This window comes from Daucus carota, chromosome 8 (assembly GCF_001625215.2).
Source record: "Daucus carota subsp. sativus chromosome 8, DH1 v3.0, whole genome shotgun sequence".
NCBI classification, from domain to species: domain Eukaryota; kingdom Viridiplantae; phylum Streptophyta; class Magnoliopsida; order Apiales; family Apiaceae; genus Daucus; species Daucus carota.
Window position 1 is genome coordinate 23168944 of NC_030388.2, and position 27898 is coordinate 23196841.

Here is a 27898-nt window from a genome sequence, read left to right on the forward strand (position 1 = left end):
CAAGGAAAATAAACAAGAGAAGTATAGTTCTGTGTAAGAGTAAATAAGCTTCTTAGCATTTCATAAATTAAGCGGGCTGTGTTATATGCATCGGATTAAACAGTATTATAGGTTTTCTTTGGCTTCATGAATTATTTCTTTTCAGCGTAGTAGTACAACAATACCATGAAACATCGTGCCATTTCTTAGATTTCTACTTGCACAATGTTACTAGCGGCACCTCATTATCAATCTGCTTCAGAAATAGCTTCAAGCGTGTTGCTGAATGTGGAAACATTTCCTGCAGTGGAAGAGCCAAACGGATTAGGAGGCATGGCTGGGCAATATTCTTCTTGGAGCATTTGAATCACATGTTTCATGGAAGGCCGGTCAGCTGGATGCCAATTTATGCACCAAAGTCCGACAATTGTTAGCTTTTTTGCTATTTCACTATTTACTTCTTCCCGAATCTGAGTTGTCGTTTCCCTGCGGTTATCAAGCTGGTGGAAAACCCATTCTGGAAAATATGCTTCACTGCTGTTTTCTGTTCCTACTAAAGTATTATCCCTTGCTCCAACCATTTCAAGTAGCAACATACCGAAGCTATAAACATCCGATTTGGATGACACTTTCCCGAAGTTTCTGGAAAATACTTCTGGTGCAATATAGCCTATTGTGCCCCTAGCCATAGTCATGGAGACCATACTTTTTCCTTTGGTGCACAACTTTGCTAAACCAAAATCTGAGATTTTTGGATTAAAATTCCGGTCCAACAAGATGTTCTGAGGTTTAATGTCGAAATGGAGGATTGGCTGGGCACAACCTTGATGAAGATACTCAATTCCTTTGGCTATGCCTAAAGCAATATCTTGCATCTTTTCCCATCCCAGGAATCTTTTATTCTGTTTTCCCCTCGAGTAGACATACTTTTCGAGTGAATTGTTGGGTAAATACTCATAAACAAGAGCTCTTCTGTTTCTGTCAGCACAGTATCCCACAAGACGAACCACATTGACATGGTGGACTAGGCCAATTGTCCTAACTTCATTAATAAAATCTTCTCCATTTCCTTTGGCATCAACCTTATCATTTAGGACCTTAACTGCAACAACAACATCATTTGAAAGTTGTCCCTTGAACACCGATCCATAACCTCCCTCCCCTATTTTGACTTTGAATTGATTGCTCATCTTTTTAATATCCGCATAAGAGTGCCTTGAGGGTTTAAGAGCTCTGTAGTCCTTCAAAAACATTTCAATCTTCAACTCGTATCTTTTGTTTCGTTTGTATGACTTGGTAGAAAAATACAGTGCTGCAAAAGTAAACAAAATGAAGAAGATACCTCCAACTATACCTACAAATGATGAGAGGTTAGTATATGTCTATGATGAAACCAAATAGAACTTCTAAATCATCAACGGCCTGTTTAATATAACTCCCAATTTATTTTCTTAGCTCAAAAACTTAAAAATTACTCTGTTTACTAATTAACCGATATAGCATTTTTTGTGACTATTATAAAAAAAGTAAAAAATTACACATCAAATATGTATTCTTGTTCCAAGAAAAATAAAAGGTTGGGGAAAAGCTTTGCGGGATCTCACACACCTGTTTTTGGAAGTTCATGTGACGCAGGACCTCGACCTGCAAAATAAGAAGAGGCCGATCAATAATGATTACTTCTGAAAATCTTTAAATTAAAGAAAATATTATGATAGTTAACAGTTAACACCTAACAGGAAGTTCCACACAATTCTAATAAATTGCTCTAAGCATCACATAACAGAATTGATCATACTTGACTAGTTACTGTTATAATTATTTGGTAAGGTAAAATTAAGAGGACTATATGTATACCTTTGGGGTAGCACTGGGTGACGATGGTACTGTTTTGTTTGAATTTGCAATACTGTCCTTTGGCTTCGCAGTGGCCACAATCAGGTTCGGACCAAGTCAGTTCTGTGACGGTGGTGGAGTCATCAGAAATGTTGTACATCTTGGTGCATGATGTTAAGGGGGAATCCACAGTTCCATAGTCAGAATTGACGACAAAGACTCGATGACCATGGCTACTTAGAGAATCCACGGGTAATGCAACCAAAAGATCTGAAGATCTAGGAGAACTAACTAATTCACTTGTTGATGGACACTTATAAAATGTGTACCCATGTCGAGGATCAGTTAGCTTGTTTCCTGTTGAAGTAAAAGGTTTGAAAGGATATTTGGACTGATATTTGTTATAGTTCTTGTGTGTTCTAGTACTACCGAAAAAAACACCGAATCCATCAAAGCTGAGCTGCCTTGACTTGTAGTCAATATGACTGACAGAAGCTTCGACAGGGAACGAGAGGTAGACACCGGGAAGAGAGGTGTTGACTTGGTATTCATAGGCCATAATCGGAACAAACACACCTGTCCCATATTCGTCGTCGCAGGAGAGTTGAAAGCCAGTTGGGAAGACACACTGATCCTTGTTGTTATGAAGCGCATCTCTGTCTTTCAGATGAAAAGGGAACCTGATTTCAGTTGTGCCACACCATGCCACATTGCACCCATCATTTTGCATCACCGAACCTCCCGGACTAGTGATCATATTACTACAAACAATTACAGCCACCAGGAACTTTACTATATGATGATGATGAATCATTAACATGTTGGAGGAGACCATTATTTCGGATGAGTATCTTTAAGTTTCCTTAGTACTTTTTTTTTTGAGAATGAAGTTTCCTCAGTACGTGTTTCTCCAATTTTGTTTTAAGTTTCCTCTACTTGTTTCTTATACTAGCCATCAAATTTTGGGGTTTTCTCGGTGAATACCAAGTCCTAAATAATTTTTACAAAAATATTATTATTTTTAAAAATATTTTGTAAAAATACAAAATTTTGGAAATATTTATACAAATATAGTGTGCAACCCGTTGTAATCACATGAAAACTATGCTTATAACCAGATGCAACCATACTTGCAACTCCAACGGGTCAACTAACTAAAATAGGATCTAGTTGCAAATTGTATTTTTACAAATATTTTCTAAATAATTACTCCTTCCATCCCCATCAATTGTTTATTGGGGTACGGAGGCTCGGCACGCATTCTAATGCTCTCATAAAATATAGTCTGATAAATTATTTTAAACATTTTTTTTTCTTCTGAATAAAACTTTACTATCCAAACTTTTATAAAAATAAGGAAAATTCAAAAAAAATAAATTAAGGAACTATGTTTTAAATGTCCTTAAAATGCGTGTCGAGCACTGCAAAAAAAGTGTGAAGAAATGAGAGAGACATGGGGAGTAATATTTTAGCAAATATTTTCAAAAGCTAGTAACATCACAAAAAAATTAGAAAAAATGTTAGTTTTGGACTTTCGATAATTCCTTAAAACTTCACGTATTCCAAATGAAAAATGCTTAGTACCCAAAATTTGTTTTCAAATTTTTTTCCCAAATCTATGTGGCAATGTGTGATTGGCTACACTCATACCTATAAATAATAGGATCCCTGTACGCACATAAACCACCCAACTAAAATTCGACACATGTCTGCCACGACATTTAGAAAAAGAATTTGGGGACAAATTTTAGATTTCTAGAATTACTCATTAGTAGCTTATGATTTAACTCACACTAATAATAATACAACCTCCTTACCAAAAAAAAAAAAAAAATACAACCTAACCTCGAATAATCAATTAAATTAATTATCTATTTGCCACACTATTTGGGAGGGATGTTTGGAAACAGGGGTTTGGGTACACTGAGTCAACCCGAACCAATTTTTTCGAATAAAAAATTACCCAACCCAAACCCGATCCGAAATATAAAATTTCCGATCCTAATTGATATTTTCTCAGAGTCGGGTTTGGGTTGTGTCACCCCAACCCTGACCCCTACTACACTCCGCCAATGGGTGTGGAGCCTTCCACTATGAAGAAACATTTGCTTGTTGATTGGTCACACTGGTGCTATGATCAATTTTTGTGGAAAATGAGAATCTTGAACCGAGTCAGTGACCCCCCTTATGGCCCAGATTGTGGAATCTCTCGCTAAAAAGAATCATTGACTTGTCAATGACCTCCTTCTAGTGCTATCTATTGTCTGTGGCCACTTTTGCACTTCAAACTCCACCCAAAAACTGGGCGTTTGTTTAACATTTATAAGTACAGTTTCTGAGATTATAAGTTCAGAGCATTTGTTGTTTGTATAATAAGTCAAGAAGTATTTATAAAATTTAGAAATGCTAATTTTTGTTTCGGAATTTCTACTTATTTTCAAACACTTTAATAATTTATAAGTCTTATTTTGCTTCTAACTTCTATTCCACTTATTTATTTTAATCAAAAAACATTTATTTTAAGTTCACCAAACGGCCTCAACGTCTGATGTGCACCAACGACTTTAATTTCCGGCACCTTAAGCAATACGTTACTCTGTATCTCATTATTTATATAATTGTTTATAGTTATTCTAAAAGCTAACGAAAAAAGATAGACTAATAAAATATTCTAGCATATTATTTATGGATAACTTGAATAAAATATACTCACTCCGTCTCATTTTAGTTGTCACATTTTTATTTTTGTTGGTAAAATTGATTAATTTTTGACCAAAGATTATAAGTCACTCTTTCATTATTTTAAAATACTGAAAATTACATCTTAAAGTAGATTAAAAGTTATTTCCGGTGATATTTTTTTTTATTTTTTCAATTGATAAAATATTAATAAATTTCAGTCAAATTTTGGTCAATTTGACCGGCACAAAACCAAATGTGACAACTAAAATGAGACGGAGGGAGTACATTGTACTACCAGTTATAATTGCAGAACACGTTATGACGTTTAAAAAATAAAATGCTCTCAATAGTTAACAGTTTATATTGTGTGACGGGACTCGACACGTATTCTATTTTTTTAAAAAAATTTCTTTCTTCAGAAAATAATTTGATGCTTAAACTTTTGTGTAGAAAACGAAAATTTTAAAAATATTACTCCTTCCGTCCCATTTTAGTTGTCACGTTTCTATTTTTGTTGGTCAAATTGATTAAGTTTTGACGAAAGATTATAAGTCACTCACTCATTATTTTAATAAACTGAAAATTACATCTTAAAGTAGATTAAAAGTTATTTCCGCTGATATGTTTTTTTTATTTTGTCAATTGATAAAATATTAATAAATTCCAGTCAAACTTCTAACAACTAAAATGTGACGGAAGGAGTATGAAACTATTCTTTAGATGCATCTTTAGCATACATGCTAAACCGTTAAAAAAATGGGTTAATAGGCAAAATGATCACCGAACTCGTGGACAACTTGCAGTTGGGTCACTGAACTCAAAAAGTTTGCAAACGGATTACAAAACTAGATTTAACTTGCAGTCAACTCACTGAACTAATAAAAGGTTGCATTTAGGTCACTGTGCCGTTAAGTATCAGTTGACTTTAACGGAATCCGTTAAAAAAATAAAAAAAACTAAGGAAAAAAAAATAAAAATTGATTTTTTTAAAAAAAATCTGAAAATTTTGAAAAACTATGGAAAAATATTAAAAAAATTTGATTTTTTAAAAAAAACTGAAAACTTAAAAAATTGAGAATTTTGAAAAATCTATAAAAAAATATGGAATTTTTTTAAAAATATGAAAAAATTGAAAAACTTCGAAAAAAATCTAATTTTTTTGAAAGAATAAAAAAAATCTGAAATTCAAAAAAATATATCTAATTTTTTGAAATTAAAAAAATATCAGAATTTTTTGCATATTTGAATTTTTTTGAATTTTTCAAGTGTTTTAAAAAAAATCATATTTTTTTTTTAAAAAAAATCAATTTATATATTTTTTTTTCAAAGTTTTTAATTTTTCTTAACGGATTCCGTTAAAGTCAACTGATACTTAACGGCGTAGTGACCTAAATGCAACTTTGTATTAGTTCAGTGAGTTGACTGCAAGTTAAATCTAGTTATGTGATTCGTTTGCAAACTTTTTGAGTTCGGTGATCCAACTGCAAGTTGGCCATGAGTTCGGTGATCTTTTTACCTATTAACCCTTAAAAAAATTTGTAAAAACTTGAGAGAAACCTTCAGCCGGGATCATAATACTGCTGGTACCGTGTACCTCAAACTTTTAGCCCAGAAATGTCTTCCACGATAATGGTTATAGTGTTGTTTATATCAGTAAGTTGCAGCAGCAGCTACAGCAAATCAGACAATTCTTCTTCATCATCGTCATCTTGTGGAAATATCCACAACATAAGCTGCCCCTTCAGTCTCAAAGGCCATCAACATAATTGTTCGTATCTCATTCGTGAGCTCTCCTGCGAGAATGATCTTGCTTCTATGATATTAGAACAATATACCAATAGTGGCTACTATACCAACCGTGTGTTTTATGTGGAGGCTATCAATTATGAAAAATCTTCTATTCGGATAGTTGATTCAGAACTGGTTCAACAAATTTTTTTATGTTCACCTAATATTGCTCCCTATCGTTTTTCACGTGGTTGGGATTTCCTGGGTAGCAAATTTTATACAGAGTCCCCCATTCCGGAATTTAATACGCCAGTAACATATCTAGACTGCAAAGCTCCTGTCAATTCATCGGCTCGATATTTACCTGTACGCTCTTGCTCATCATCAGCCTCGTCGTACGTTGTTTATGGTTCGATGGATTTATCAGAAGTGGAGAATGATTGTAGGATTCGGTCGACAACTTGGGTGTCATCAGAATGGCCTAGTTTGAATGAAAATTCTTTTTTGGACGATCAAGACAGTCACAGTAGTATCTACGGAACTGAGCTTCCGTTTGATTATCTATACTGCTTAGGTTGCTCTGTTCCTGTTTCTCTATACTCATATTGCTCGAAGCTCCACAATGAAAATTTAAATGTGAACTGTCATTTCTACGGCGATTGTGTTTTCCTGGATCGTAAATTGAGACTAAAATGTGGTAAGAAAGCAAGAAGTATATATTTCTCATTTTTGCATAAGCTTTCCTCTTGTAATCATATATCAGGCGGCCTAACACAATTTTGGATGATGTTTCCTCCTAGGCCTAGCGTACAACCGGCAAATGATCAGATATTGGTTGGACGGTGAGCAATTTCAGTCATTTTACCACTCCATATGATACCTCCGGGCACTCGACTAAACAAGTCTGAGGGGGACGGAGAGAGTATAATTTTGAAGATTCTAAACTTTTTTTGTTCTGTTTTGACATTTTTATGGTTGCTACCGGGCAGATAATCCGTACGTTTTTAAAATCGCATGTAAGAATCTTATAGTCTCCGATTTGTTTTGATATTCTTCTGAAGATCGATGAACATTACTTTTTTTAACTCGATTTGACCCTTTTCTTGTTGGTGATGTTTTATATATATACAGGGAGTCTTCTTGGTGCTAGACAATTGTTTGGAATATCATTAATATTATTTATGGTATATGAATTGAGGAGAAGGCATTTTTTGGCGTATGGCGTCATAGAAGACTTCCTGCAGACTCAAAATAATCTCATGCCTATTAGGTACAGTTATTCAGAAATCAAGAAAATCGCCAATGGATTCGGTGATAAATTGGGGGAAGGTGGCTTTGGCACGGTGTATAAAGGTAAACTGAGAAGTGGCTTTGTTGTGGCTGTAAAAATATTAAGCAATTCTAATGCTAGCGATCATGATTTCATCAATGAAGTTGGTACCATTGGGAGGATTTATCATGTAAACATTGTAAAACTTGTTGGATTTTGCTTTGAGGGTCAAAAACGTGCCCTAATTTATGAGTTTATGCCTAATGGATCTCTTGATAAATACATCTTCTCCGATGGAGGAACAACCACTTTGAGTTGTGAAAAGATTTATGAGATTGCTTGTAAAGTGGCATGCGGTATTGAGTATTTACATCGAGGCTGTGACATTCAGATCTTGCATTTTGATATCAAGCCTCATAACATTCTCCTCGATGAAAATTTTAATCCTAAGATTTCTGATTTTGGCCTTGCAAAATTGCGTGCAACTGATGATAGCATTGTAACTATGACTGCTGCAAGGGGAACAATAGGTTACATGGCTCCGGAGCTGTTTTACAAAAATATTGGAGGTGTTTCGAACAAGGCAGATGTGTATAGTTTCGGGATGTTGCTGCTGGAAATGGCAGGGCAAAGGAAAAATTTGAAGCCAATGGTGGAACAAATTAGCCAGATATACTATCCTTCATGGATCTATGATCAAATAAGCAAAGGAAAGGAGATCGAAATGGAAGATGCCACTGAGGATGAAAGGAAGTTGGCAAAGAAGATGATCATTGTAGCAATGTGGTGCATACAAATGAAACCAAGTGAGCGTCCCACAATGAACAAAGTTATTGAAATGCTTGAAGGAGATTCTGAGCTTTTGGTGATGCCTCCTAAACCTTTAATTTGTCCGTAAGAGATGCCAAGGGAGCAACAAGAATTCCAACTGTCTGCAGACTGATTATCATGTTATTAGTTTGAGGCCTTAAAAGTATGTAATTGCATGTGGGTAATAACTGTGGATGGATCAAATTTCACTTAACGCATACAATAAACCAGAAGAAAGTATAGTTCTGAGCAAGTAGTTCTAGCATTTTAGGGATAGGAGATGGTTCATGTAAGCATCTAGCTTCTACGGACAATAAGCTTATTATTTCTGCCTTTCAGATAAAAAGGGAAGCTAAGTTTAGTTGATCCACTGATGCATTTATTAGTTCTTACAGCAGCACCTTGCAACTTTAGGGTGACTCTTCTACAAAAAACAAATACATCAGAGTTCTTATGATGATCAACCATGACCCTGTTAAAGCTCATGAGTTCTACTACTGGATAAATAGAAATATGGTGCTGAGTGTTATCTACTAACCATAACTGGAATACATACTCATAGCAAGATTATAAACATGATAGAGCCACGTGAATAAGTCATTTACGGACTGAACCAAACAACCATCATCCATCAATGACGCAAAACGAAAGCGTAGGAAATTGAGGGTTAATTTAAGAATCACTCTTACACGAGAAATCCTGGAGCCTATTGAATCCACAAGACCATCCTAAAAAACACAAGGAAGAATTCAATTCACAAGAAAATGACAGAAATTTTTTAAGAGTTATTTTCATTCCGTTGGACAATGGTAATGCAAGGCAGCGGATCAAATACATTATCTTTTTAATCAATCAAATGAAAACAGCACAAATCAGATCAAGTACTCATCAATATTTGTAAAATAAAGTTGATAAGATATGTACATGTATAATTAGCAACAAACTTGATAAAGATAGAGGACAGTGAATGATAAACTGAGCAAGGAAAGGTGTGCTAACGGTAGAATCACAACATTTATCTTTGCTGCAGGTCACTCTCACCAGTTTTCTCTACAGATAATTAATAATAATTAACTAAATCAAACTGCGTTATTTAGTTAACAACAATTAGTAATTTTCTCCCTGTATAAGAGTAGCTCTAGGCTTTATGAATAAGGAAATCGCAAAGCTAAAAGGGGTAAAAGGTATAAACAAAGATGAGCATAGTGAGATATGAGAAAACACTACAGACAGTAAGCCTTCATCTTTATAAATGTAGTGGTGCATCGAATTAAACATCATATGGTGTCATAGCTTTTACATCAGGTACATAATTAGTTGGAATATGCCATAAAATCATGCCATTTCCTAGACTTTCTATTTTGTACAAATTTAAGTAGAGGCAACTCACAATCCTAGGAGCTCTCAGTCTGATTCAGAAATATCTTCAAGCCTGCTGCTAAATGTGGATGCATTTCTTGAGCTTGAACTTGCTGAGTCAAACGGATTAGGAGGTATTGCTGGGCAATCTTCATCTTGGAGCATTTGAATAACGCGTTTCATGGAAGGACGGTCTGCTGGATGCCAATTTATGCACCATAGTCCTACGATAGTAATCTTTTTTGCTATGATGTTATCTACTTCTTTCTCAATATTCTGGCTTCTCATTTCCGACCCCTGTTCAAGCTGATCGAAAACTCATGCTGGAAAATATGCACTGCTTTTTTCTGCACCTACTGAAGTGTGATCCTTTGCTCCAACCATTTCTAGCAACAGCATTCCATAGCTATAAACATCTGATTTCGTTGATACTTTTCCGAAATTCCTGGAAAATACTTCTGGTGCAATATAGCCTATTGTCCCTCTTGCCATAGTCATGGAGATCATACTTTGTTCTTTGTTACACAACTTTGCTAAACCAAAATCTGAGATTTTGGGAGTGAAATTTTGGTCCAACAATATGTTGTGAGGTTTAATATCAAAGTGGAGGATTCGCTGGGCACAACCTTGATGAAGATACTCAATACCCTTGGCTATGCCTAGAGCAATATTTTGCATCTTTTCCCATCCAAGGAATCCTTGGTTCCTATTTTTTCTATAGACAAACTTTTCAAGTGAGTTGTTCGGTTGAAACTCATGAACTAGAGCTCTTCTACAGCCATCAGCGCAGTACCCAACCAGACGAACCACATTGACATGGTGGACTAGGCCGATTGTACCAACTTCATTTATAAAATCCTCTCCACTTCCTTTGGCCCCAAGCTTATCATTTAGTATTTTAACCGCAACAACAACATCATTTGAAATTTGTCCCTTGAACACCGATCCATAGCCTCCTTCCCCTAATTTGACGTTAAATTCATTGGTGATCTTTTTAATATCAGCATAAGTGTATCTTGAGGGCTTAAGTGCTCTGTAGTCCTCCAAAAAGGTTTCGACCTTCAACTGGTATCTTTTCTTCTGTTTAAAGAACTTTATAGCATAGCACAGTGCTACAATTGTAAGCAATCCAAAAATGATAGCTCCGACTTCACGTACAATAAAAAGATATGTTAAGCGACCAGTTCTCACATCCACGAGGATATGTCAAGTGACCCGATCTTAACTTAGGTTTTAGGATGGTTTACTAGGATCGTTAGAAATAATATAATGCACTACTAGAAAGAATTTTCTTGTGTCTGTACATGTGCACACTAACAATCATTTTTTAGGATTAGCTACAATCTAGTTAATAATGATAATTCTTTTATGCACAAAAATCTCTATTGACAAAATTTCACCTAAACAAAAGTAATTGTTAATGTGTGAACATGAGACAGACTAGAAGAAAAATACTTGCCGACTTGTAAATAACAATTAGATTTCTAACACTAAATGAATCATTGCTTCACTGATCATGATGTATGTCATAGAATTTAATAACAACTGGACTCCTAACACTAAATAAGAACATGCTCCTTCCCTACAACTCGTATTTTTGTGTTATTATTATTTAGATCACTTACTTTGTTTCAATGTATCAATTAGATCATCGACAAAATTTTGGTCTCATTTGCATAACTTGTTTCAAATTAAAAAAAAATCATTATAATTTTTTGCGGAGTTAAGTCACAACAAACATTTTTTGTTAAATTATATGATATGAACTTGATTGAAAATTGACATGAAATTGTTGTCACAAGACAATGTGATGATAAAATAATAAAATATCAAATATTTGATAATAGAAATTTATAAAAATAGAGGTCCAATTCAAATAAAAAATAAAGATGAGTAGAAGTTTATATAGTTAGAAAAACTGAAAAAGTTAGAAAGATGTGGTATATCAATATTATAAAAAAACTTCAAATAATCAATTTTTTTCATTTATGAAAATTTTAAAAACCCACTTGATATATTCGAATGGAAAAAGTGATATGATCCAGTTGATAATTAAGCCATATATTTTTAGTTCTATTTCTCGCAAATACTTATTACAATTATGCGATAATTTACGATTGAAAGGTCTTCATTTATGAAGCTATATATTTTTAGATCTATTTCTCGCACATACTTATCACAACTATCCGATGATCTATGTCTTCATTTAGTATTTTGTGTCTGAACTAATATAAGTTGATTATAATACAGAGTAAGTTATCACAACTATATGATAATGCACGATTGAAGTGTTTTCATTTTAATATTTTGTGTATGAACTAATATAAGTATAATGAGGAGTAAGTTATCGCAATTATATTATGATTTACAAGTGAAAGGTCTTTATTTAATATTTTGTGTTCAAGCTAATGTAACTGTAATGTGGAGTAACTGTAATTGTGAGTTTAGCAGGGATGAGTATTCACCTGTTAGAAGAAGTATATGTAATGAACCTGCAAGAGAAGAAAGAGACCAATAATTATTTTAGTAAAACGGCTTTTCTATGGCGTGATTATATACATATTAAGCACCAAATTGTTTCTATTTAACTCATTTTGATTAGCTCGTACTTTTTAATAATGATGGTCCCTCCTCAATATACAATGATCACACCAATCAAAATGAGCTGAATACATAGAATTTGTTTTTTAACATGTGCCATGAGTACAAACTAGACAAGTTGTTAGTAAAATTGAAGAGTAAAGGGAGTTCCATATGTATATGTGAACAGGAAGTCCAACATAATCATGAATAGTTACTATAATTAAGACAGTCGATTAGTTCTGTAATTCACTCTCTCTTTCACTTCTATAATCTCAAAGTGTCAGTCTGCCTAGATATATAATTGTAATAAGCATAGAATTAGTAAAAATTAAAATGCATACCTTTGGGGTAGCACTCGGTGAAAATCTTGCTGTTTCTTCTGAATTTGCAATACTGTCCTTTGACTTCGCAATCACTACAATCAGGTCCGGACCAAGTCAGCCCTCCCACAGTGTAGGGGACATGAGAAATGTTGTACAACTTGGTGCAAGATGTTAGAGGCACTTCAGCAGTGTCCAGGAGAGAACAGATGGCATAGATTTGACGATTATGGCTTCTCAGAGAAGGGACAGTACCTATGATTTCGGGAAAGGATGGATTTATGGAGCGGTGAAATCTACTTAAATCACTTGTTGATGAACAATTGTGATATGTATAGTCATTGCAGCTGTGGACGCGGCCAAATAGTTGAATTTGAATTGATGTGCCGTCAGTTAATACAAAAGGTTTGAAAGTATAATGATTACGATTAGAATGGTTGTTGTGGAAGTGGTAGTAGTTTTGTGTGACAACTACAGATAAAGCTTCAAAATAGAGCTGGCGCGATCTGTAGTCGATAGAAGCAACAGAAGCCTGAACAGAGAATGAAAGGTAGAGTCCGGGAAGAGAGGTACTGGCCTCGTATTCAAACTTTATCGTCGGAGCTAAGACATTTTTGTAAGTTTTATCGCAACTGAGTTGAAAGCCAGATGGGAAGACACAAGGATCCTCAGCACTGTGTTTGAGATGAAAAGGAAAGCGGATATCAGTTTTTCCACACCTTGCTGCCCTGCACTTGCCATTTTCTGTAAAACCTTCTAGCCTTGTTGTGATACTACTGCAAGCTATCACAAATGCAGCCAATTTTAACATCTGATTAGCCATTTCATTAAGATTTACCATCAAGAAAGCAAATAGACATCATGTGCATTATGGATATTTGAATGTGTGGGACTGGGAATGTATTGAAGTGGATCTTATTTATCTATATTAAATTACTAATTCTTTGAAAATGTAAAAGTAGCAAGTAAATTAGTTTCTCGTACTCTTGATAATTTAAAAAATTTAGATAGACCGACTCTATAACAGTCATGTTCAACAGAGATCTCAAATTAATATGAATCGAAGATATTAGTTGTGGCATGATCCACTCTTGAACAAAAAAAAAATTGAAAAGAGAGTATGTTTGAAATATAACATGACACTACTTATCTCAAAATGAGTGTCATGAGATCCGGAACCATATTATTACACCGGCCATATATTTGAAACACCTTACAAATTACAATTATAACATTCGTGAAATTTGAAGTCTTCATAATAATTTACATTATCTTTATTATTCAATACCCGTGAAACCTGATTCTAATTTCTAACTATTATCCAGCCCATCTTCCACTCCCTTGCTTTCTCATCGTCATTGCTCAAGAAACCTTCATTATCCGGTATACAATCAAAAAGTTATACTCTCTCCGTCCCTTTTTAGTTGCCACATTTTTATTTTTGTTAGTCAAATTAATTAATTTTTGACCAAAAATTATAAGTCACTTTTTTATTATTTAAAAAAAATGAAAATTACATCTTAAAGTAAATTAAAAGTTATTTCCGGTAACATGCTTTTTTTATTTTTTCACTTAATAAAATATTAATAAATTTCAGTCAAATTTTAATCAATTTGATCGATACAAATCCAAAAGTACTAACAATTAAAAAGGGACGGAGGGAGTACACACGCAGGCTGCAGGCCTGCAGCCCGCCTTTCATGATTTTTCTGAATTCTTTCTCGATTTTGAACTCTGCGCGCTTAAAAACTTTTTTTGAGTTAATTGCAGAGTGCGTACCTCTAGTTTGAGGCTTGTGCACTTTGTGTACCTCAGTTTTGGTATCTAGCCATGTGTGTACCTCAGCTTTGAAGATGCTTGCACAGTGTGTACTTATGTATGTTTGCAGCTTAACGACGTTAGATTGGAGGGACAGCTGCAGGGTAATTTGACAAAGAAAAAGGGAGGGGCAACGGCTATATGTTTGTATGTGTTATATGCACTCTACTATATGGTCTGTAGTCGGGCTTATGGACCTTCTGTTTGTTGAACAAAAGAATGGAGTGCGTCGCGAGAATGTTGATGATTATGCTACTTCAGGACAAGAATTGTTAAAGAGAAAACCGGCTCAAATAACTGATGAAGGCAATATAGATAAAGAAGTAAGAACCATGAAGAACCAAAGCCACGAGTAACAGTATTACATAGATTCAACTGATCAGACAATGTTGCTGTAAATTCAGATGAATCCTCAATGTTTTCTAGTTCATTATCCTTTCCTGAAGGAACTCTTCTTCTAAAGAAGCAGAACCTTTCGTATCGTCGAGTCTAAAGCCATTCCTTTGTTCAACACAAGGACCGTAAGCCCAACTGCAAACAAGATAGTAGAAGAGGTTTACTGAACTTATGATTGCAAGAAGCCAGTAGTAACTCTCAAAATGTCCCTTGTGTTGATATTACTTGAAGTCCAGCTCTCTTTTCCTCCTTTACTTGAAACATTGTTTACGGTACTCAATATAGCACTAGCTAACAAGTTTGCAAATTAAATGCCATCCCTAGCCCGAACATGGCTGATGCAATGCTGGACATGCTCTTAGGGAATTCTGAATAGTAAAATTCTGTTTGAGCTATTGAGTTGAAAGCCTCGCCTAATCCACTTAAAACATGTTGTGGTACTAACCAATATGCAGACATGTTAACCACACCGCTTGGATTTTCTCTAAAACCTTGTTCGATTGCTTTGGTTCGTCTTATATGTTCCACAATGGCTGAGACAACCATAGCCAAGAATACTATTATCATGTAAAATAATTGAATATAAGAGCAATATCTGTAGAAGTTTCTTATGTAGATACTTTAATGACCAAAGTCGATCACTAAAAAAAATCTTTTGATACCTTAGTTTATCAGTGGGCACAAGTCGTTCTGAATCTTTGAGAGTATACCATGTAATAGTAGAATCTGGAGAAGGAAGTGTCATTCTTCTGTTCTTGTAACAACCGCAATCACTTGCATGAAGATACTAAACAAGTTTGTCTTGACTTTTGGTTTGATATATAAAGAAGATGCAATCAAGAAAAGAGCAGCTGAAAGAAACATGAGAAGGGCTGGAACTCCAAAACCCACTTTCCACCCCAAATGATCTTGAATGTAGACAATGCAAGTGAAAGCAAGCACGACTGCAACAGCTGCGGAAGCGTAATATATACCATCTGAAGAACCGTTCTAGCATCCTTTTATTCATGGGATTGTCCTTGTCATCTATTTGATCAGCCCCAAATGCTAGTGAAGAAGGCCTAACACCACCTGCTCCAATTAACATAAGAACAAAGGACGAGAGCAAAACCAAGTACTGCATTGCAGAAGTATATTCACAGGTCTGGGTTGTAACACATAAACGAGATTCTAGGTTATAAATGAGGAGACAAACAATGTCTTCTGTTGCCGCCAAAGATGAGTAGTAAACAAGAAGCCTCCATTGGAAATGTATGTGCTGCCCTTTGTGAAGTAACGGTGTTAATTATCAGCTGACGGAAGTACACACATTGCAAGCATCTTTAAACTATAGGTACACGGTTTGCTAGATATGAAAGGAAGGGTACACAAAGTGCACAAGCCTCAAAATAGAGGTACACACTATGCAATTTACTTTTTTTCTTTGTTTTCTTCTTCACCTGCCCCCTCGTTTGTGTGTGAGTACAACCTCGCACCTTCTATTGGAGTATTTGTTTATTTCCGGGTTAAATAGCTAATTCATAACTAAGCTGGTTAAAAACTTGCAGTTTGGTGATGTTGTTGAAAAAGCTTACAATCACATAACTTTGCTTCATATAATTTTCAATCGAACGATTGTGTTAACACAAACTTACACGAACGCTTTTAACGTTTTCCGTTAGTGTACCCGATTACCCGACCCGACCCAATCCTATTTACATCTAAATTCAAAATAAAACATAAAACCACGCACGCTTATTATCTCTTACATCAGTTTCTACTTGGGCTTTGAGCGGGAAGCGATGAACTCAGCGGCGATGAACTCGGTGACGATTGAACTCGTCGGCGATTTCTCGGTTCTGTGCATAATGGAGTAAGTTTCCTCCTCTTGTTGATACAAAAAACCCTTTTTATTTTGTATGCATGTATCTATAAACCCTAAATGTATATGTATCTTAGGTGTCTCAAGACTGTTAGAATTGTGTTGTTTTATAATGTTGGGTTTGTTACTCCTGAGTTAACTGGTGTTAGAGAGTACGTGGGTAATGATACAATGTGAATGGGGCTATAAAAGCGTATGGTGCAGGGGTCATTAGGCTACACCTTTATCAAGTGAATGGGGCTGGGGATGATTATGAGTTGTGTGTGAATGCAGGAAAAGGTGTAGGTGAGGAAGAAGTTGGAGGATTTGATCAGGTTGGAGAAGGTGTATGTGATGAAGGAACTGGATGATTTGAGGGTGGAGGTGTAGGTGATGCTTATTATGTTTAGAATTATGTTTTTGCAATATTATTCTTGTTCCGGTGATCTTTTTGAAAGATGACTTATTTCCATTAATGTTTTTAACAGAACTTAAGGGAGTTACTAATATGCAAGTTTTTAAATACTTCATTAGTTGACTGTGAGCTTTTCCAACAACATGACCAAACTGTAAGTTTTAAACCAGCTTCGTAATGAATTAGCTATTTAACCCGTTTATTTCCCATGCCTTGATAATTTATATACTATTTTACTTCTAATGCCCATCCCTAGGCAAGTCTTCCTTCACGTGTTTGTTTGTTTGTTTCTTTGATTTCTTTTTACCAGGCAACTCTCGATGCATGCATAGTAGTTTGTGAAAATAAAGAGAAATATATCAATAATTTAAAAAAATAAAACCAGGAAGGTGGCCGCGAGATCTGAAACATAACTTTGTTCAATTCTCTGTCAGGCTGACCGGTTCAATTTAACATTAATAACTTTTCATATAATCCGGGCTTAAAATAATTTTAGTAAATATTAAGATTTAAAAACTAAAATCTGTTAAATTTTAGAATTGAACCGACCTTGGATGATCCACATCTCAGGGTCAGTCGCGGATGGGTCGGGATTGGGGCATTGGCTAGCCTCCTAGTTCCGCCACACATTCTAATGTGTAAATACAATAAAGTTTCGGAAAATTAATTGTAAAATCCCTGAACTATACGCACCTTTTATCTAGGTCCCTGAACTATAAATGTCAATTCATAAGTAATTCAACTCTTGACTTTTTCCTATCTGGGTCCTTCCGTTAGATTTGGTTTGACGCCGTTAGTTTTTCCAGCGAACTTGGTCGGAAAAGCTCAAATCCGGTGAGCTCGAATTTTTCGACGAGACTAATTTGAACATTAAAAATCACGAAAATTATATGAACATGCTCATAATCACACGGTCTATCAATCTACGTCATTATAATTCGAATAAAAGCTATTAAAATGAAAACTAATATTCAACTCAAAATTCGGAAATTACCAAACTAAATTTTGATGGTATAGATGGATAAGGGATTGAAAAACGAGCAATTTGATTACTCAAGCTTCAAATTTGGATACCGGAATCACCTTCAAAGTTATCTTTGATTCTCATGAACTTAAAGAACTAACGGCGTCAAATCAGATCTAACGGAAGGAGCCAGATAAGAAAAAAATCAAGAGTTGAATTACTTATGAAATAACATTTATAGTTCAGGGACCTACAAAGTGTCTATAGTTCAGGGACTTTAGAATTAATTTTCCCTAAAGTTCCTTGCTTCCGTAAAAAAAGCTCCACTTTCACAACTTCACTCTCATCTTGATAGCAGTACTGATCCTCTGTTCCAAACACAAAAAATGGCGTCCCCATCCGTATTGATCATCATTGCAACGTGGTTGATATCAGTAAGCAGCTGCTGCTGCAGCAATACATTTGCAACCGATAGTTCTTCTTCATCATCATTTTCTTGCGGTAAAATCCATAACATCAGCTGTGCCCTTTTTATCTCAAAGACCATCCACATAATTGTCACAAATTCAGCACTGAGCTATCGTGCCAAAATAATCGTACGTTACTAGAAATGAATGACTCTGTGTTTTATGTGGAGGCCATTAATTACGGAAACTCTTCTATTCGCCTAGTTGATTCAGGGCTAGCTGAAGAAAATATATGTTCCTTGAATCATCCTCTTCATCCTTTCTCAAGCTTAGAAAATATATTCTTTGCATTTTATAATCAGCCTATATCTTCCCCCATTCAAGATTTTAATAAGCCAATAATGTATATAGACTGCCCAGCTTCTGTTAATACCTCAGCTCGATATCTGCCTGCCCCTTCTTGCTCATCATCATCCGTCGTCTCCTCATACGTTGTCATCGGACATATGAAGTCATCAGAAGTAGAGAACAACTGTATGATTCGGAGGACAACTTGGGTGTCATCCGCATGGCCTAATATTAATCAAACATCTTTCTTGAACACTCAAGGCATTCACAATATTTTCTATGGAATTGAGCTTTCTTTCCGTTACTTTAGTTGCCTACATTGTTCATCTTCTAATCCTTCCTTTTCATCCGAATATTGTTTGGGTGTCGGGTGTCCGAGGTGAAAACACAAACCTGCAGTGTCATATCAGTCACTGTGATCAAATCTTTCACATTTCATTCTACTGTGGTAAGAAAAGAAAAATTAGTATGTTTATAATATTTTTCTGCAAGTATGTTCTTGATTAAATGTAAGCTTATATACTATTCATCTACCCTTACACACTATCGGATTATTTATTTCTCTAGGCCTAAGGTTCAACTGGAAATTCATCTCATGGTGGTTCACCGGTGAGTATTTATTTAGATCATTTATGTCCTCCACATGAAATATTCCTACATATATTGTAACTTTCAACCATCTAATCTGTTTTGCTTTTTGCTTTTTTCTGTTACTCCCCGTCAGAACATCGCCAATATGTATATAAGAAGATGGGTAAGATACTACACTCTGCAATAAGTTTAGTTTTGCATATTATTGCAATATAGGATTTCACTTGCTCATTGGTGAATCTTTTTCTAATCTTCACAGGGATTGCTTTTGGTGCAAGATTTTTGTGCGGAATAGCATTTCTATCTGTATTTCTGGCACATAGATTTCGAAGAAGACATATGTCTGTTTATGACACCATTGAAGATTTCCTTCAAGGCCAAAACAACCTCATGCCTATTAGGTTTAGGTACAGTTATTCACATATTAAGAAAATCAACGCTGGATTCAGTGATACATTGGGTGAAGGTGGCTTTGGTACAGTATATAAAGGTAAACTCCGAAGTGGAATTGTTGTAGCTGTTAAAGTATTAAGCAATTCCCGTGCTAGCAGCCACGATTTCATCAATGAAGTTGGTACCATTGGTAGGATCCATCATGTTAACATTGTAAAACTTCTCGGCTTTTGCTTTGAGGGCCAAAAACGTGCTCTAGTCTATGAGTTTATGCCTAATGGATCTCTTGATAAATACATTTTGGTTGAAGGAGGAACGACCACTTTAAGTTGTGAAAAGATTTATGAGATTTCATGTGAAGTAGCATGTGGTATTGAGTATTTACATCGTGGTTGTGACATTCAAATTTTGCACTTTGATATCAAGCCTCATAACATTCTCCTCGACGAGAATTTCAGACCTAAAATATCTGATTTTGGTCTAGCAAAATTACGTGACACTGATGATAGTATCGTGACTATGACTGCTGCAAGGGGAACATTGGGATACATGGCTCCGGAGTTATTTTAAAAAAATATTGGAGGTGTTTCAAATAAGGCGGATGTCTATAGTTTCGGAATGTTATTGTTGGAAATGGCGGGGCAGAGGAAGATTTTGAATCCATTTATGGCCCAAACTGGCCAATTTGACTTCCCTTCATGGATTGATGATCAAATAAGCAAAAAGAATGAGAATAAAATTAAAGATGCTGCTGAGAATGAACAAGAGTTAGTTAGAAAGATGATTATTGTAGCAATGTGGTGTATACAAATGAAACCAAGTGATCGTCCTTCAATGGACAAAGTTATTGAAATGCTTGAAGGAGACACTGAGGTTTTGGTGATGCCTCCAAACTCTATGATTCATTCACGGGAGGTGCCAGTCCACAATCAAGAACTCAATCAATTATCTTCAGAGTTGATAATCTGACACTAAAGGTTATTTGAGGATTATATACTCGACCAAATGTCTTCAGGGCGGATGATGTCATTTCATTTTTCTGAAGCCCTGAAGATTTGTAGTGAAGCAGATGATTTGTAGTGACAATTTTTCAAGCTTCATATCATTTCATTAATTAAGCGGGCAATGTTATATATTTATCCAATGAAACAGTATAATAGGTTTTCTTTGGCTTCATGAATTATTTATTTTCAGCATAGTAGTACAATAATACCATGAAACATCGCCCCATTTCTTAGATTTCTACTTGCACAATGTTACTAGCGGCACCTCATTATCACTCTGCTTCAGAAATAGCTTCAAGCGTGTTGCTGAATGCGGAAACATTTCCTGCAATGGAAGAGTCAAACGGACTAGGAGGCATGGCTGGGCAGCTGGATGCCAATTTATGCACCAAAGTCCTACAATTGTTAGCTTTTTTGCTATATCGCTATTTACTTCTACCTCAATCTGAGTTTCGTTTCCCTACGGTTGTCAAGCTGATGGAAAACCCATTCTGGAAAAAATGCTTCACTGCTGTTTTATGTTCCTACTAAAGTATTATCCCTTGCTCCAACCATTTCAAGCAGCAACATACCGAAGCTATAAATATCTGATTTGGATCACACTTTTCCGAAATTTCCGGAAAAAGAAATGCTACGTCCACAGAATTGGATACATAATTCTGTACAGAATGAGTTGGAGTGTCTGAGGTGTAAAGTTTGTCTGCCACTAACCTCATCTCCCCTCTTATTTCACTTTTGTTTCTTTGTTCTTTATTTATCATTTAACTTTACTTTTCCTACATTACAAAATTCATTTAATTAATTTTTTCTCTTATGTTTTACTTTTTTATATTGTTAATTATTTAATCTCACTCATATTATTTTTAATATCCATTCAATATCTACACTTGAAAAATAATATGAGTGACTCTGGCTAGGGGAGCCATAGTCACAGAGACCATACCTTTTCCTTTGGTGCACAACTTTGCCAAACCAAAATCTGAGATTTTTGGACAAAATTCCGGTCCAACAAGATGTTCTGAGGTTTAATGTCGAAATGGAGGATTGTCTGGCCACAACCTTGATGAAGATACTCAATTCCTTCCGCTATGCCTAAAGCAATATCTTGCATCTTTTCCCATCCCAGGAATCTTTTATTCTGTTTTCCCCTCGAGTAGACATACTCTTCGAGTGAATTGTTGGGTAAATACTCATAAACAAGAGCTCTTCATCTGTTTCCGTCAGCACAGTATCCCACAAGACGAACCACATTGACATGGTGGACTAGGCCAATTGTCCTAACTTCATTAATAAAATCTTCTCCATTTCCTTTGGCATCAACCTTATTATTTAGGACCTTAACTGCAACAACGACATCATTTGAAAGGTGTCCCTTGAACACAGATCCATAACCTCCCTTCCCTATTTTGACTTTGAATTGATTGCTCATCTTTTTAATATCCGCATAAGAGTACCTTGAGGGTTTAAGAGCTCTGTAGTCCTTCAAAAACGTTTCAATCTTAAACTTGTATCATGAGAGGTTATTACATGTCTATGCTGAAACCAAAGAGAACTTCTAAATCATCAACAGCCTGTTTAATATAACTCTCATATATAATTTATTTTCTTAACTCAAAGACTTAAAATTACTCTGTTTACTAATCAACCGATATAGCATTTTTTTAAGACTATTCAACAAAAAAGTAAAAATTTACACATCTAATATGTATTCTTGTTCCAAGAAAAAGAAAAGGTTGGGAAAATTTGTAGATTTAAACATTATTGTTTGACCTCAAGAAGTCATGACTATCGAAATGAGAAGAAGAGTATATACTCCCTCCGTCCCTCGAATTATATACATATGGAATGGATACAGAGATTAAGAAAAGTGTATAAAGTAATGTGAAAGAGAAAAGAAAGTGGGTAAAGTGGTTGGACCCATCAATATTTAATAGATAGATTTGAAAAAGTAGATGAAAGTAGTGGGTGAGTAGAATTTTTCTATTATAATAATATGTTATTTTTAGAAAGTTTTGAAATGTATAGAATTAAGTGGGACATCCAGAAAAAGAAAGTGTATACAAATCAGTGGGACGGAGGGAGTAGAAAGTTTTGCGGGACCTGTTTTTCGAAGTTGGTGCGAAGCAGGACCTCCACCTGCAAAATAAGAAGAGGCCGGTCAATAATGATTACTCCCTCCGTCTCTCTGATTCATATATGTTCACTGTTTGCACGTATTTCGAGGATCCTATAATGTATAGTTTTATAATGTTTTTTAAATATTTTTTTTTAAATAAAAATTTAAACATCAGATTTTATTCGGGGAAGAAAAATTTTAACACAATATAATGGAACTATACTTCAAACGAGCTTTCAAAAGCATGTCAAAAAGTAACATATACAATTGAATGAGACAGAAGGAGTACTTGCGAAAATTTTCAAAATAAAGTAATTATTATGATTGTTAACACCTAACAGGAAGTTCCCCATAATTCTAATAAATTTCTCTAAGCGTCACATAACACGGTTGATCATATATATACATTTTAGGTAGCACATGTTGTCCTTTGTCTTCGCAGTAGCCACAATCAGGTTCGAACCAAGTTAGTGTTAATTGTCAAATTTGAGATACAAATTTGTGTGAGCATTGTTCTGTGCGCACAACGAGTAACGCTTGGAATGCATTCTCTTCTGAGAGATTTTTTTCAAGAGACTTTGAATCACTCAAAATGACTAAAAAATGAATGAGACAGAAGTATTCAAAGTCGGTCTCTTATATTTTGTAAGCTAAGAAACATTCTTACACGTGTTTTAGGTCTATATAGATTTAAACCTATATTAATCTTAAAAATTATTAAACCAAATACCCTTTTCAACTAAAACTCGTAATTTTTTTTATTCTTTACAAACTAAAACAGCAATTACCTTTTTTAACTGAAACATGTTACCTTCTTTACTTTTTCCAACTAAAAACCCCTATTTTCCATGATGCCAGGATCTAATTTATTTTAATTTGCTAATTGCATCTACCATCTACGTATCAAATATCAGCGCATTAAATTTGAACCGTTACGATAGAGATGTGAAATTTAAAGGAATTTTCAGTTTTGTATCAAATATAAAACACAATTGCTTAGCGCATAGATGGAGACTGAAATTTGAAGCCACGAATTACATCCAACTCAAAGTAACTCAGCAAGTAAAGGGATGTGTATTAGTAATTTAAAACATTTACAGACTTATGAGCTATATATTGGAAATTTTATCGTACTGAATACTATTTTCGGTCTAAATTCAGTGGAGACCTCAATTGTTTGGAGTATTGGGGGGAGGGGAGGAGACCAGTGATTTCCGAGTGACGGGATGACTGATGAGAATATTTGACTTAAATTTATGATTGATTTAATGATTTAATATTTGATTGATGATTTGTTTATGAAAGTTGTGACACTTTATTCTTGTGATCCAAAGTTGTTGGCACTCTCTTGTAACGAATATTATTTCTGCATCCTGAATACTCTCTATTATACTTGTTGGGCATTCTGCGCTCACCCTTGCTATTTATAATTTTCAAAAACAGTGAAAAGCAGAGATAATATGATGACTGACTCGGCTAGTCAAGGGAAAGGTAAAAGACATGACCCGCGCTAGGGATCGCGCTAGGGTAAACCACACTTGAATTATTCATAACTTTCCCTGCTTGCCTCACTGTTCATTCATTTTCACTATTCATTATAGTCATAATTTTGTCCACATGTTGCTCAATTAAAAAGAGGAAACCAACAGAATCATACAAAGATAAGGAGGTTAAATATGCTGATGAATTAATCAAAATAAAAGACGGCGAGGCAGGAAAGACGAAGTAATTTAAACTGGAAACATCTCACAATTGATATATACAACTCTATAACTACATAATATGCTTTTTTTTCCAACCAACAATCAGGAGAAAATAGGTTTTAAAAATTGTTTCTCCAGATTTCAAAAAAAATAAAATTATTTTTCCAGATACTTTTCACATCACATAGTAAATATGTTAGCCGAAAGAAAGTGTTATACTTCACACATAAAGCAAATGTAGTTAACTAACAGGTCATGGCAAGAACATGGCAAAATATAAAGTAGGTGGGTATAATGGTAAACAAACCTTAAAATAGTACGCTCCTAATAATCTCAAAAAATGTAGCAATAACTCTCACGTGAACAACAATATGAAATTCTGTTTCAAAACTTGAAACCAACACTCCAACAATTTCACCTCTACTGTTGAAAACTGCCCCCTAAGACACCATCTCTGATCCAGTAATGAGTAAACCGGTAATTTGGATTATAAGAACTGTTGCATCAATTTTTGTTTCATGTATCTCTTCATCATCTTCTCTACCTATATTTAAATATCTTCTATCAAAGAGATGCCCCATTAATCTAGTATCACATGTCTTGTCCCTCACACTTGATACATAATTATCACACCGATAATCGGTGATTCTAAACCTGTCATTTACACATTGATAACACGCATGACCAACAAAATGCGAGCCAACGAAGCTAATAGGACTCCTAAGATAAAATAAATACTCTCCTGTAGAAATATATCTTTCAGGTGCAAGCACCTCGTAATCATCAGTAGACATGACAGTTCTAAGAGCCGCTAAGTTCAACCTATCATCCTAGTATATTAGATTTGTTGTTCTAGTTTCCTTTTCATCAAAACTACGAGCCATTATTTTATCAATATGCTCAAACTCGACAAAATTTAATATTCATATAATCATTTACCGTTACACAACATAAACAAGTCATGTTCACCTTTATTAGAATGTTCAAACAAAATTTTAATAATCATATTATGTAATTTTTTACAGTTCACTACATAAATAAATCATGTCCACCTTGATCAGAATTAATGCTCAATACCAAAATGATAACACAAAAAAATATTGGGGAATTATCTTGTATATTGTTTTTTCAATCTTATTTTCAAAAATACTACCTTATCCAATCTTATTTTCAAATCTCTAAAATATTTTCAAAAATACTACCTTTTTGAAAATATTTTCCAAAAATACGGTGGTTGCATATGCAACCATATATGCAACTACAAATCCTCATTTCCAGTTTCAGTTTTCAAATGTCATTTTCGACCTCATCTTTGGAGTCGATATATATATATATATATATATATATATATATATATATATATATATATATATATATATATATATATATATATATATATATATGATTGCATATGGTTGTATTCAGTTGCATATGATTGCATTCAGTTGATTCTATTGCAATCTAATGGCCCCGCCAGGGGCACACCATACATCCGTTGCAACTTACAATTTTCAGTTGCATTTAGTTGCATATGAGGTTGCATTTAGTTGCATATGAGGTTGCATTCAGTTGATTTTATTGCAATCTAATGGCCCCGCCAGGGGCACCCATACTTCAGTTGGAACTTACCGTTTTCAGTTGCATATGAGGTTGCATTTAGTTGCATATGAGGTTGCATTCAGTTGATTCTATTGCAATCTAATGACCCCGCCAGGGGCACCCATACTTCAGTTGGAACTTACAGTTTTCAGTTGCATTTAGTTGCATATGAGGTTGCATACGAGGTTGCGTGCAACCTCATATGCAACCTCATATGCAACGGAAAACTGTAAGTTGCAACTGATGTATGGGTGCCCCTGGCGGGGCCATTAGATTACAATAGAATCAACTGAATACAACCCATATGCAACCATATATGCAACTACAAATCCTGACTTCAAGTTCCAGTTTTCAAATGTCATTTTCGACCTCATCTTTGGAGTCGATATATATATATATATATATATATATATATATATATATATATATATATATATATATATATATATATATCGACTCCAAAGATGAGGTCGAAAATGACATTTGAAAACTGGAACTTGAAAGCAGGAATTCAGTTGCATATATGGTTGCATATGCAACCACAGTATTTTTGAAAATATTCTAGAGAAGGTAGTATTTTTGAAAATAAGATTGGATAAGATAGTATTTTTGGAAATAAGATTGAAAACTTGATTATTAATAAAAAAAGCCCAAAAATATTTAATATTCAGATTATGTAATTTTTTACCGTTTCACAGCATTATCAATAGTACTAGTAGTTTGATGTTTTTTCTCAAAATCTAATATTCTTCTTTACTCAGAAAACTAGTACAAGACTAGTTATTATACTTTCTTTTTCACTTAATAAATCAGTGCAACACTAATTATTTTACAAACTTTTATGAAGATTAATTTCAATATATGCACCGAGAATAATAAATTAAGAACAAAATTTTAGTGATTATTAAAATCTGATATACAAGGACGATAGGTTGAACTTAGCGGCTCTTAGAACTGTCAGAAAACAATAAGGTGCATTGATGTTCATCCTAGCTAACCGTCCCTATGTGCTTTCATGTGGTGATGACATGCTTATAGTGTTTTCTTTTGCACCGTCCATCTTTTGACACATTCTAGTTTATAATCAAACACACCTATACGTACATTATCTACCGCAGCAACAACCAAATGCTTGCATGGAAAAATTTCACCGTAAGAATACTAATGATTAGGCAACAAACAATTAAAAATACAATCAATCAAATACAATATTTTTATAACACTGATTTCTTAATATTCATAATTTTTTCAAATATAATTTGTAAAATCCAATAAAATCCAAATATTGTTTATTTCAAACTTTTTTTTTATGTTTTCTATGTGTTATTATAGGGTATTTTTGAGGCATATCCATGTGAGAAGATTACTGGTCGACACGCTATGATTGTTGTAGCCTTCAACTTTGTAGAGGACTACTTTATTTTTCGCAATACATGGTCAACAAAGTAGGGAAGACATGGATTTGCTAAGATATGGGCTAATCAGCTGTACCATTTCTCCCGACCGGTGGGAACGGTGTTTGGCATGGTGGACCCTTATTCCGAATTTTCATGTAGTACTATTTTTCATTATTTTAAATCTACTTTTATATATTTTTTAGTTTGTTTGCTGATAACATTAAAAAAAAAATCATGACTCAAAATAGCTCAGTAATATGCTTCATGATAGTTTAAAGTAGCTATATTGTACAAATCATGTTATAATGTATATTAGACAATATGGTCTAATAATTTTTTT

The 27898-nt window shown here is 34.5% G+C and overlaps 3 protein-coding genes and 3 pseudogenes across 4 annotated transcripts; 2 read left to right on the forward strand and 4 right to left on the reverse strand.

The window, feature by feature from the left end:
* Window positions 1–9: 9 nt before the first annotated feature.
* On the reverse strand, window positions 10–3083 carry LOC108199373 (rust resistance kinase Lr10). 2 transcript variants are annotated; one of them, XM_017367158.2, is made up of 3 exons: window positions 1837–3083; window positions 1588–1623; window positions 10–1291 (listed from the first exon to the last, which is right to left on the reverse strand). In XM_017367158.2, the coding sequence occupies exons 1-3, from the start codon at window positions 2648–2650 to the stop codon at window positions 228–230; spliced, it is 1914 nt and encodes a 637-aa protein (XP_017222647.1). In that variant the 5' UTR covers window positions 2651–3083; the 3' UTR covers window positions 10–227. The 2 variants fall into 2 exon arrangements, with proteins under 2 accessions (XP_017222647.1, XP_063939346.1); XM_064083276.1 differs by having other exon boundaries at window positions 10–1333; window positions 1837–3080.
* Window positions 3084–6028: 2945 nt separating this feature from the next.
* On the forward strand, window positions 6029–8675 carry LOC108199374 (LEAF RUST 10 DISEASE-RESISTANCE LOCUS RECEPTOR-LIKE PROTEIN KINASE-like 2.3). The gene is made up of 4 exons (XM_017367159.2): window positions 6029–6922; window positions 7026–7067; window positions 7215–7241; window positions 7357–8675. Exons 1-4 carry the CDS (start codon window positions 6112–6114, stop codon window positions 8391–8393), a joined length of 1917 nt encoding a protein of 638 aa, XP_017222648.1. The 5' UTR covers window positions 6029–6111; the 3' UTR covers window positions 8394–8675.
* An 872-nt stretch (window positions 8676–9547) lies between these two features.
* LOC108198381 (rust resistance kinase Lr10-like) lies at window positions 9548–13622 on the reverse strand. Its single transcript, XM_064082448.1, has 3 exons — window positions 12589–13622; window positions 12130–12156; window positions 9548–10812 (listed from the first exon to the last, which is right to left on the reverse strand). Exons 1-3 carry the CDS (start codon window positions 13406–13408, stop codon window positions 9983–9985), a joined length of 1677 nt encoding a protein of 558 aa, XP_063938518.1. The 5' UTR covers window positions 13409–13622; the 3' UTR covers window positions 9548–9982.
* A 1185-nt stretch (window positions 13623–14807) lies between these two features.
* On the reverse strand, window positions 14808–16376 carry LOC108198382 (protein NRT1/ PTR FAMILY 1.1-like; annotated as a pseudogene).
* A 3115-nt stretch (window positions 16377–19491) lies between these two features.
* LOC108198383 (rust resistance kinase Lr10-like) lies at window positions 19492–20940 on the forward strand (annotated as a pseudogene).
* Window positions 20941–20981: 41 nt separating this feature from the next.
* Window positions 20982–25356, reverse strand: LOC135148521 (rust resistance kinase Lr10-like; annotated as a pseudogene).
* Window positions 25357–27898: the final 2542 nt, after the last annotated feature.

Bases quoted from the DNA above. Each gene is read 5' to 3' on its own strand.
- LOC108199373 (XM_064083276.1), bottom strand. From the start codon at position 2,650: ATGGTCTCCTCCAACATGTTAATGATTCATCATCATCATATAGTAAAG. The intron at 1,624-1,836 runs GTATACATATAG...CTTATTTTGCAG, and splicing joins CACCCAGTGCTACCCCAAAG to GTCGAGGTCCTGCGTCACAT. The intron at 1,334-1,587 runs GTGTGTGAGATC...CATCATTTGTAG, and splicing joins ACATGAACTTCCAAAAACAG to GTATAGTTGGAGGTATCTTC.
- LOC108199374 (XM_017367159.2), top strand. From the start codon at position 6,112: ATGTCTTCCACGATAATGGTTATAGTGTTGTTTATATCAGTAAGTTGC. The intron at 6,923-7,025 runs GTAAGAAAGCAA...GTTTCCTCCTAG, and splicing joins TAAATTGAGACTAAAATGTG to GCCTAGCGTACAACCGGCAA. The intron at 7,068-7,214 runs GTGAGCAATTTC...GCTACCGGGCAG, and splicing joins GATCAGATATTGGTTGGACG to ATAATCCGTACGTTTTTAAA.
- LOC108198381 (XM_064082448.1), bottom strand. From the start codon at position 13,408: ATGGTAAATCTTAATGAAATGGCTAATCAGATGTTAAAATTGGCTGCA. The intron at 12,157-12,588 runs GTATGCATTTTA...CTTCTCTTGCAG, and splicing joins CACCGAGTGCTACCCCAAAG to GTTCATTACATATACTTCTT. The intron at 10,813-12,129 runs GTGAATACTCAT...TTGTACGTGAAG, and splicing joins ACATATACTTCTTCTAACAG to TCGGAGCTATCATTTTTGGA.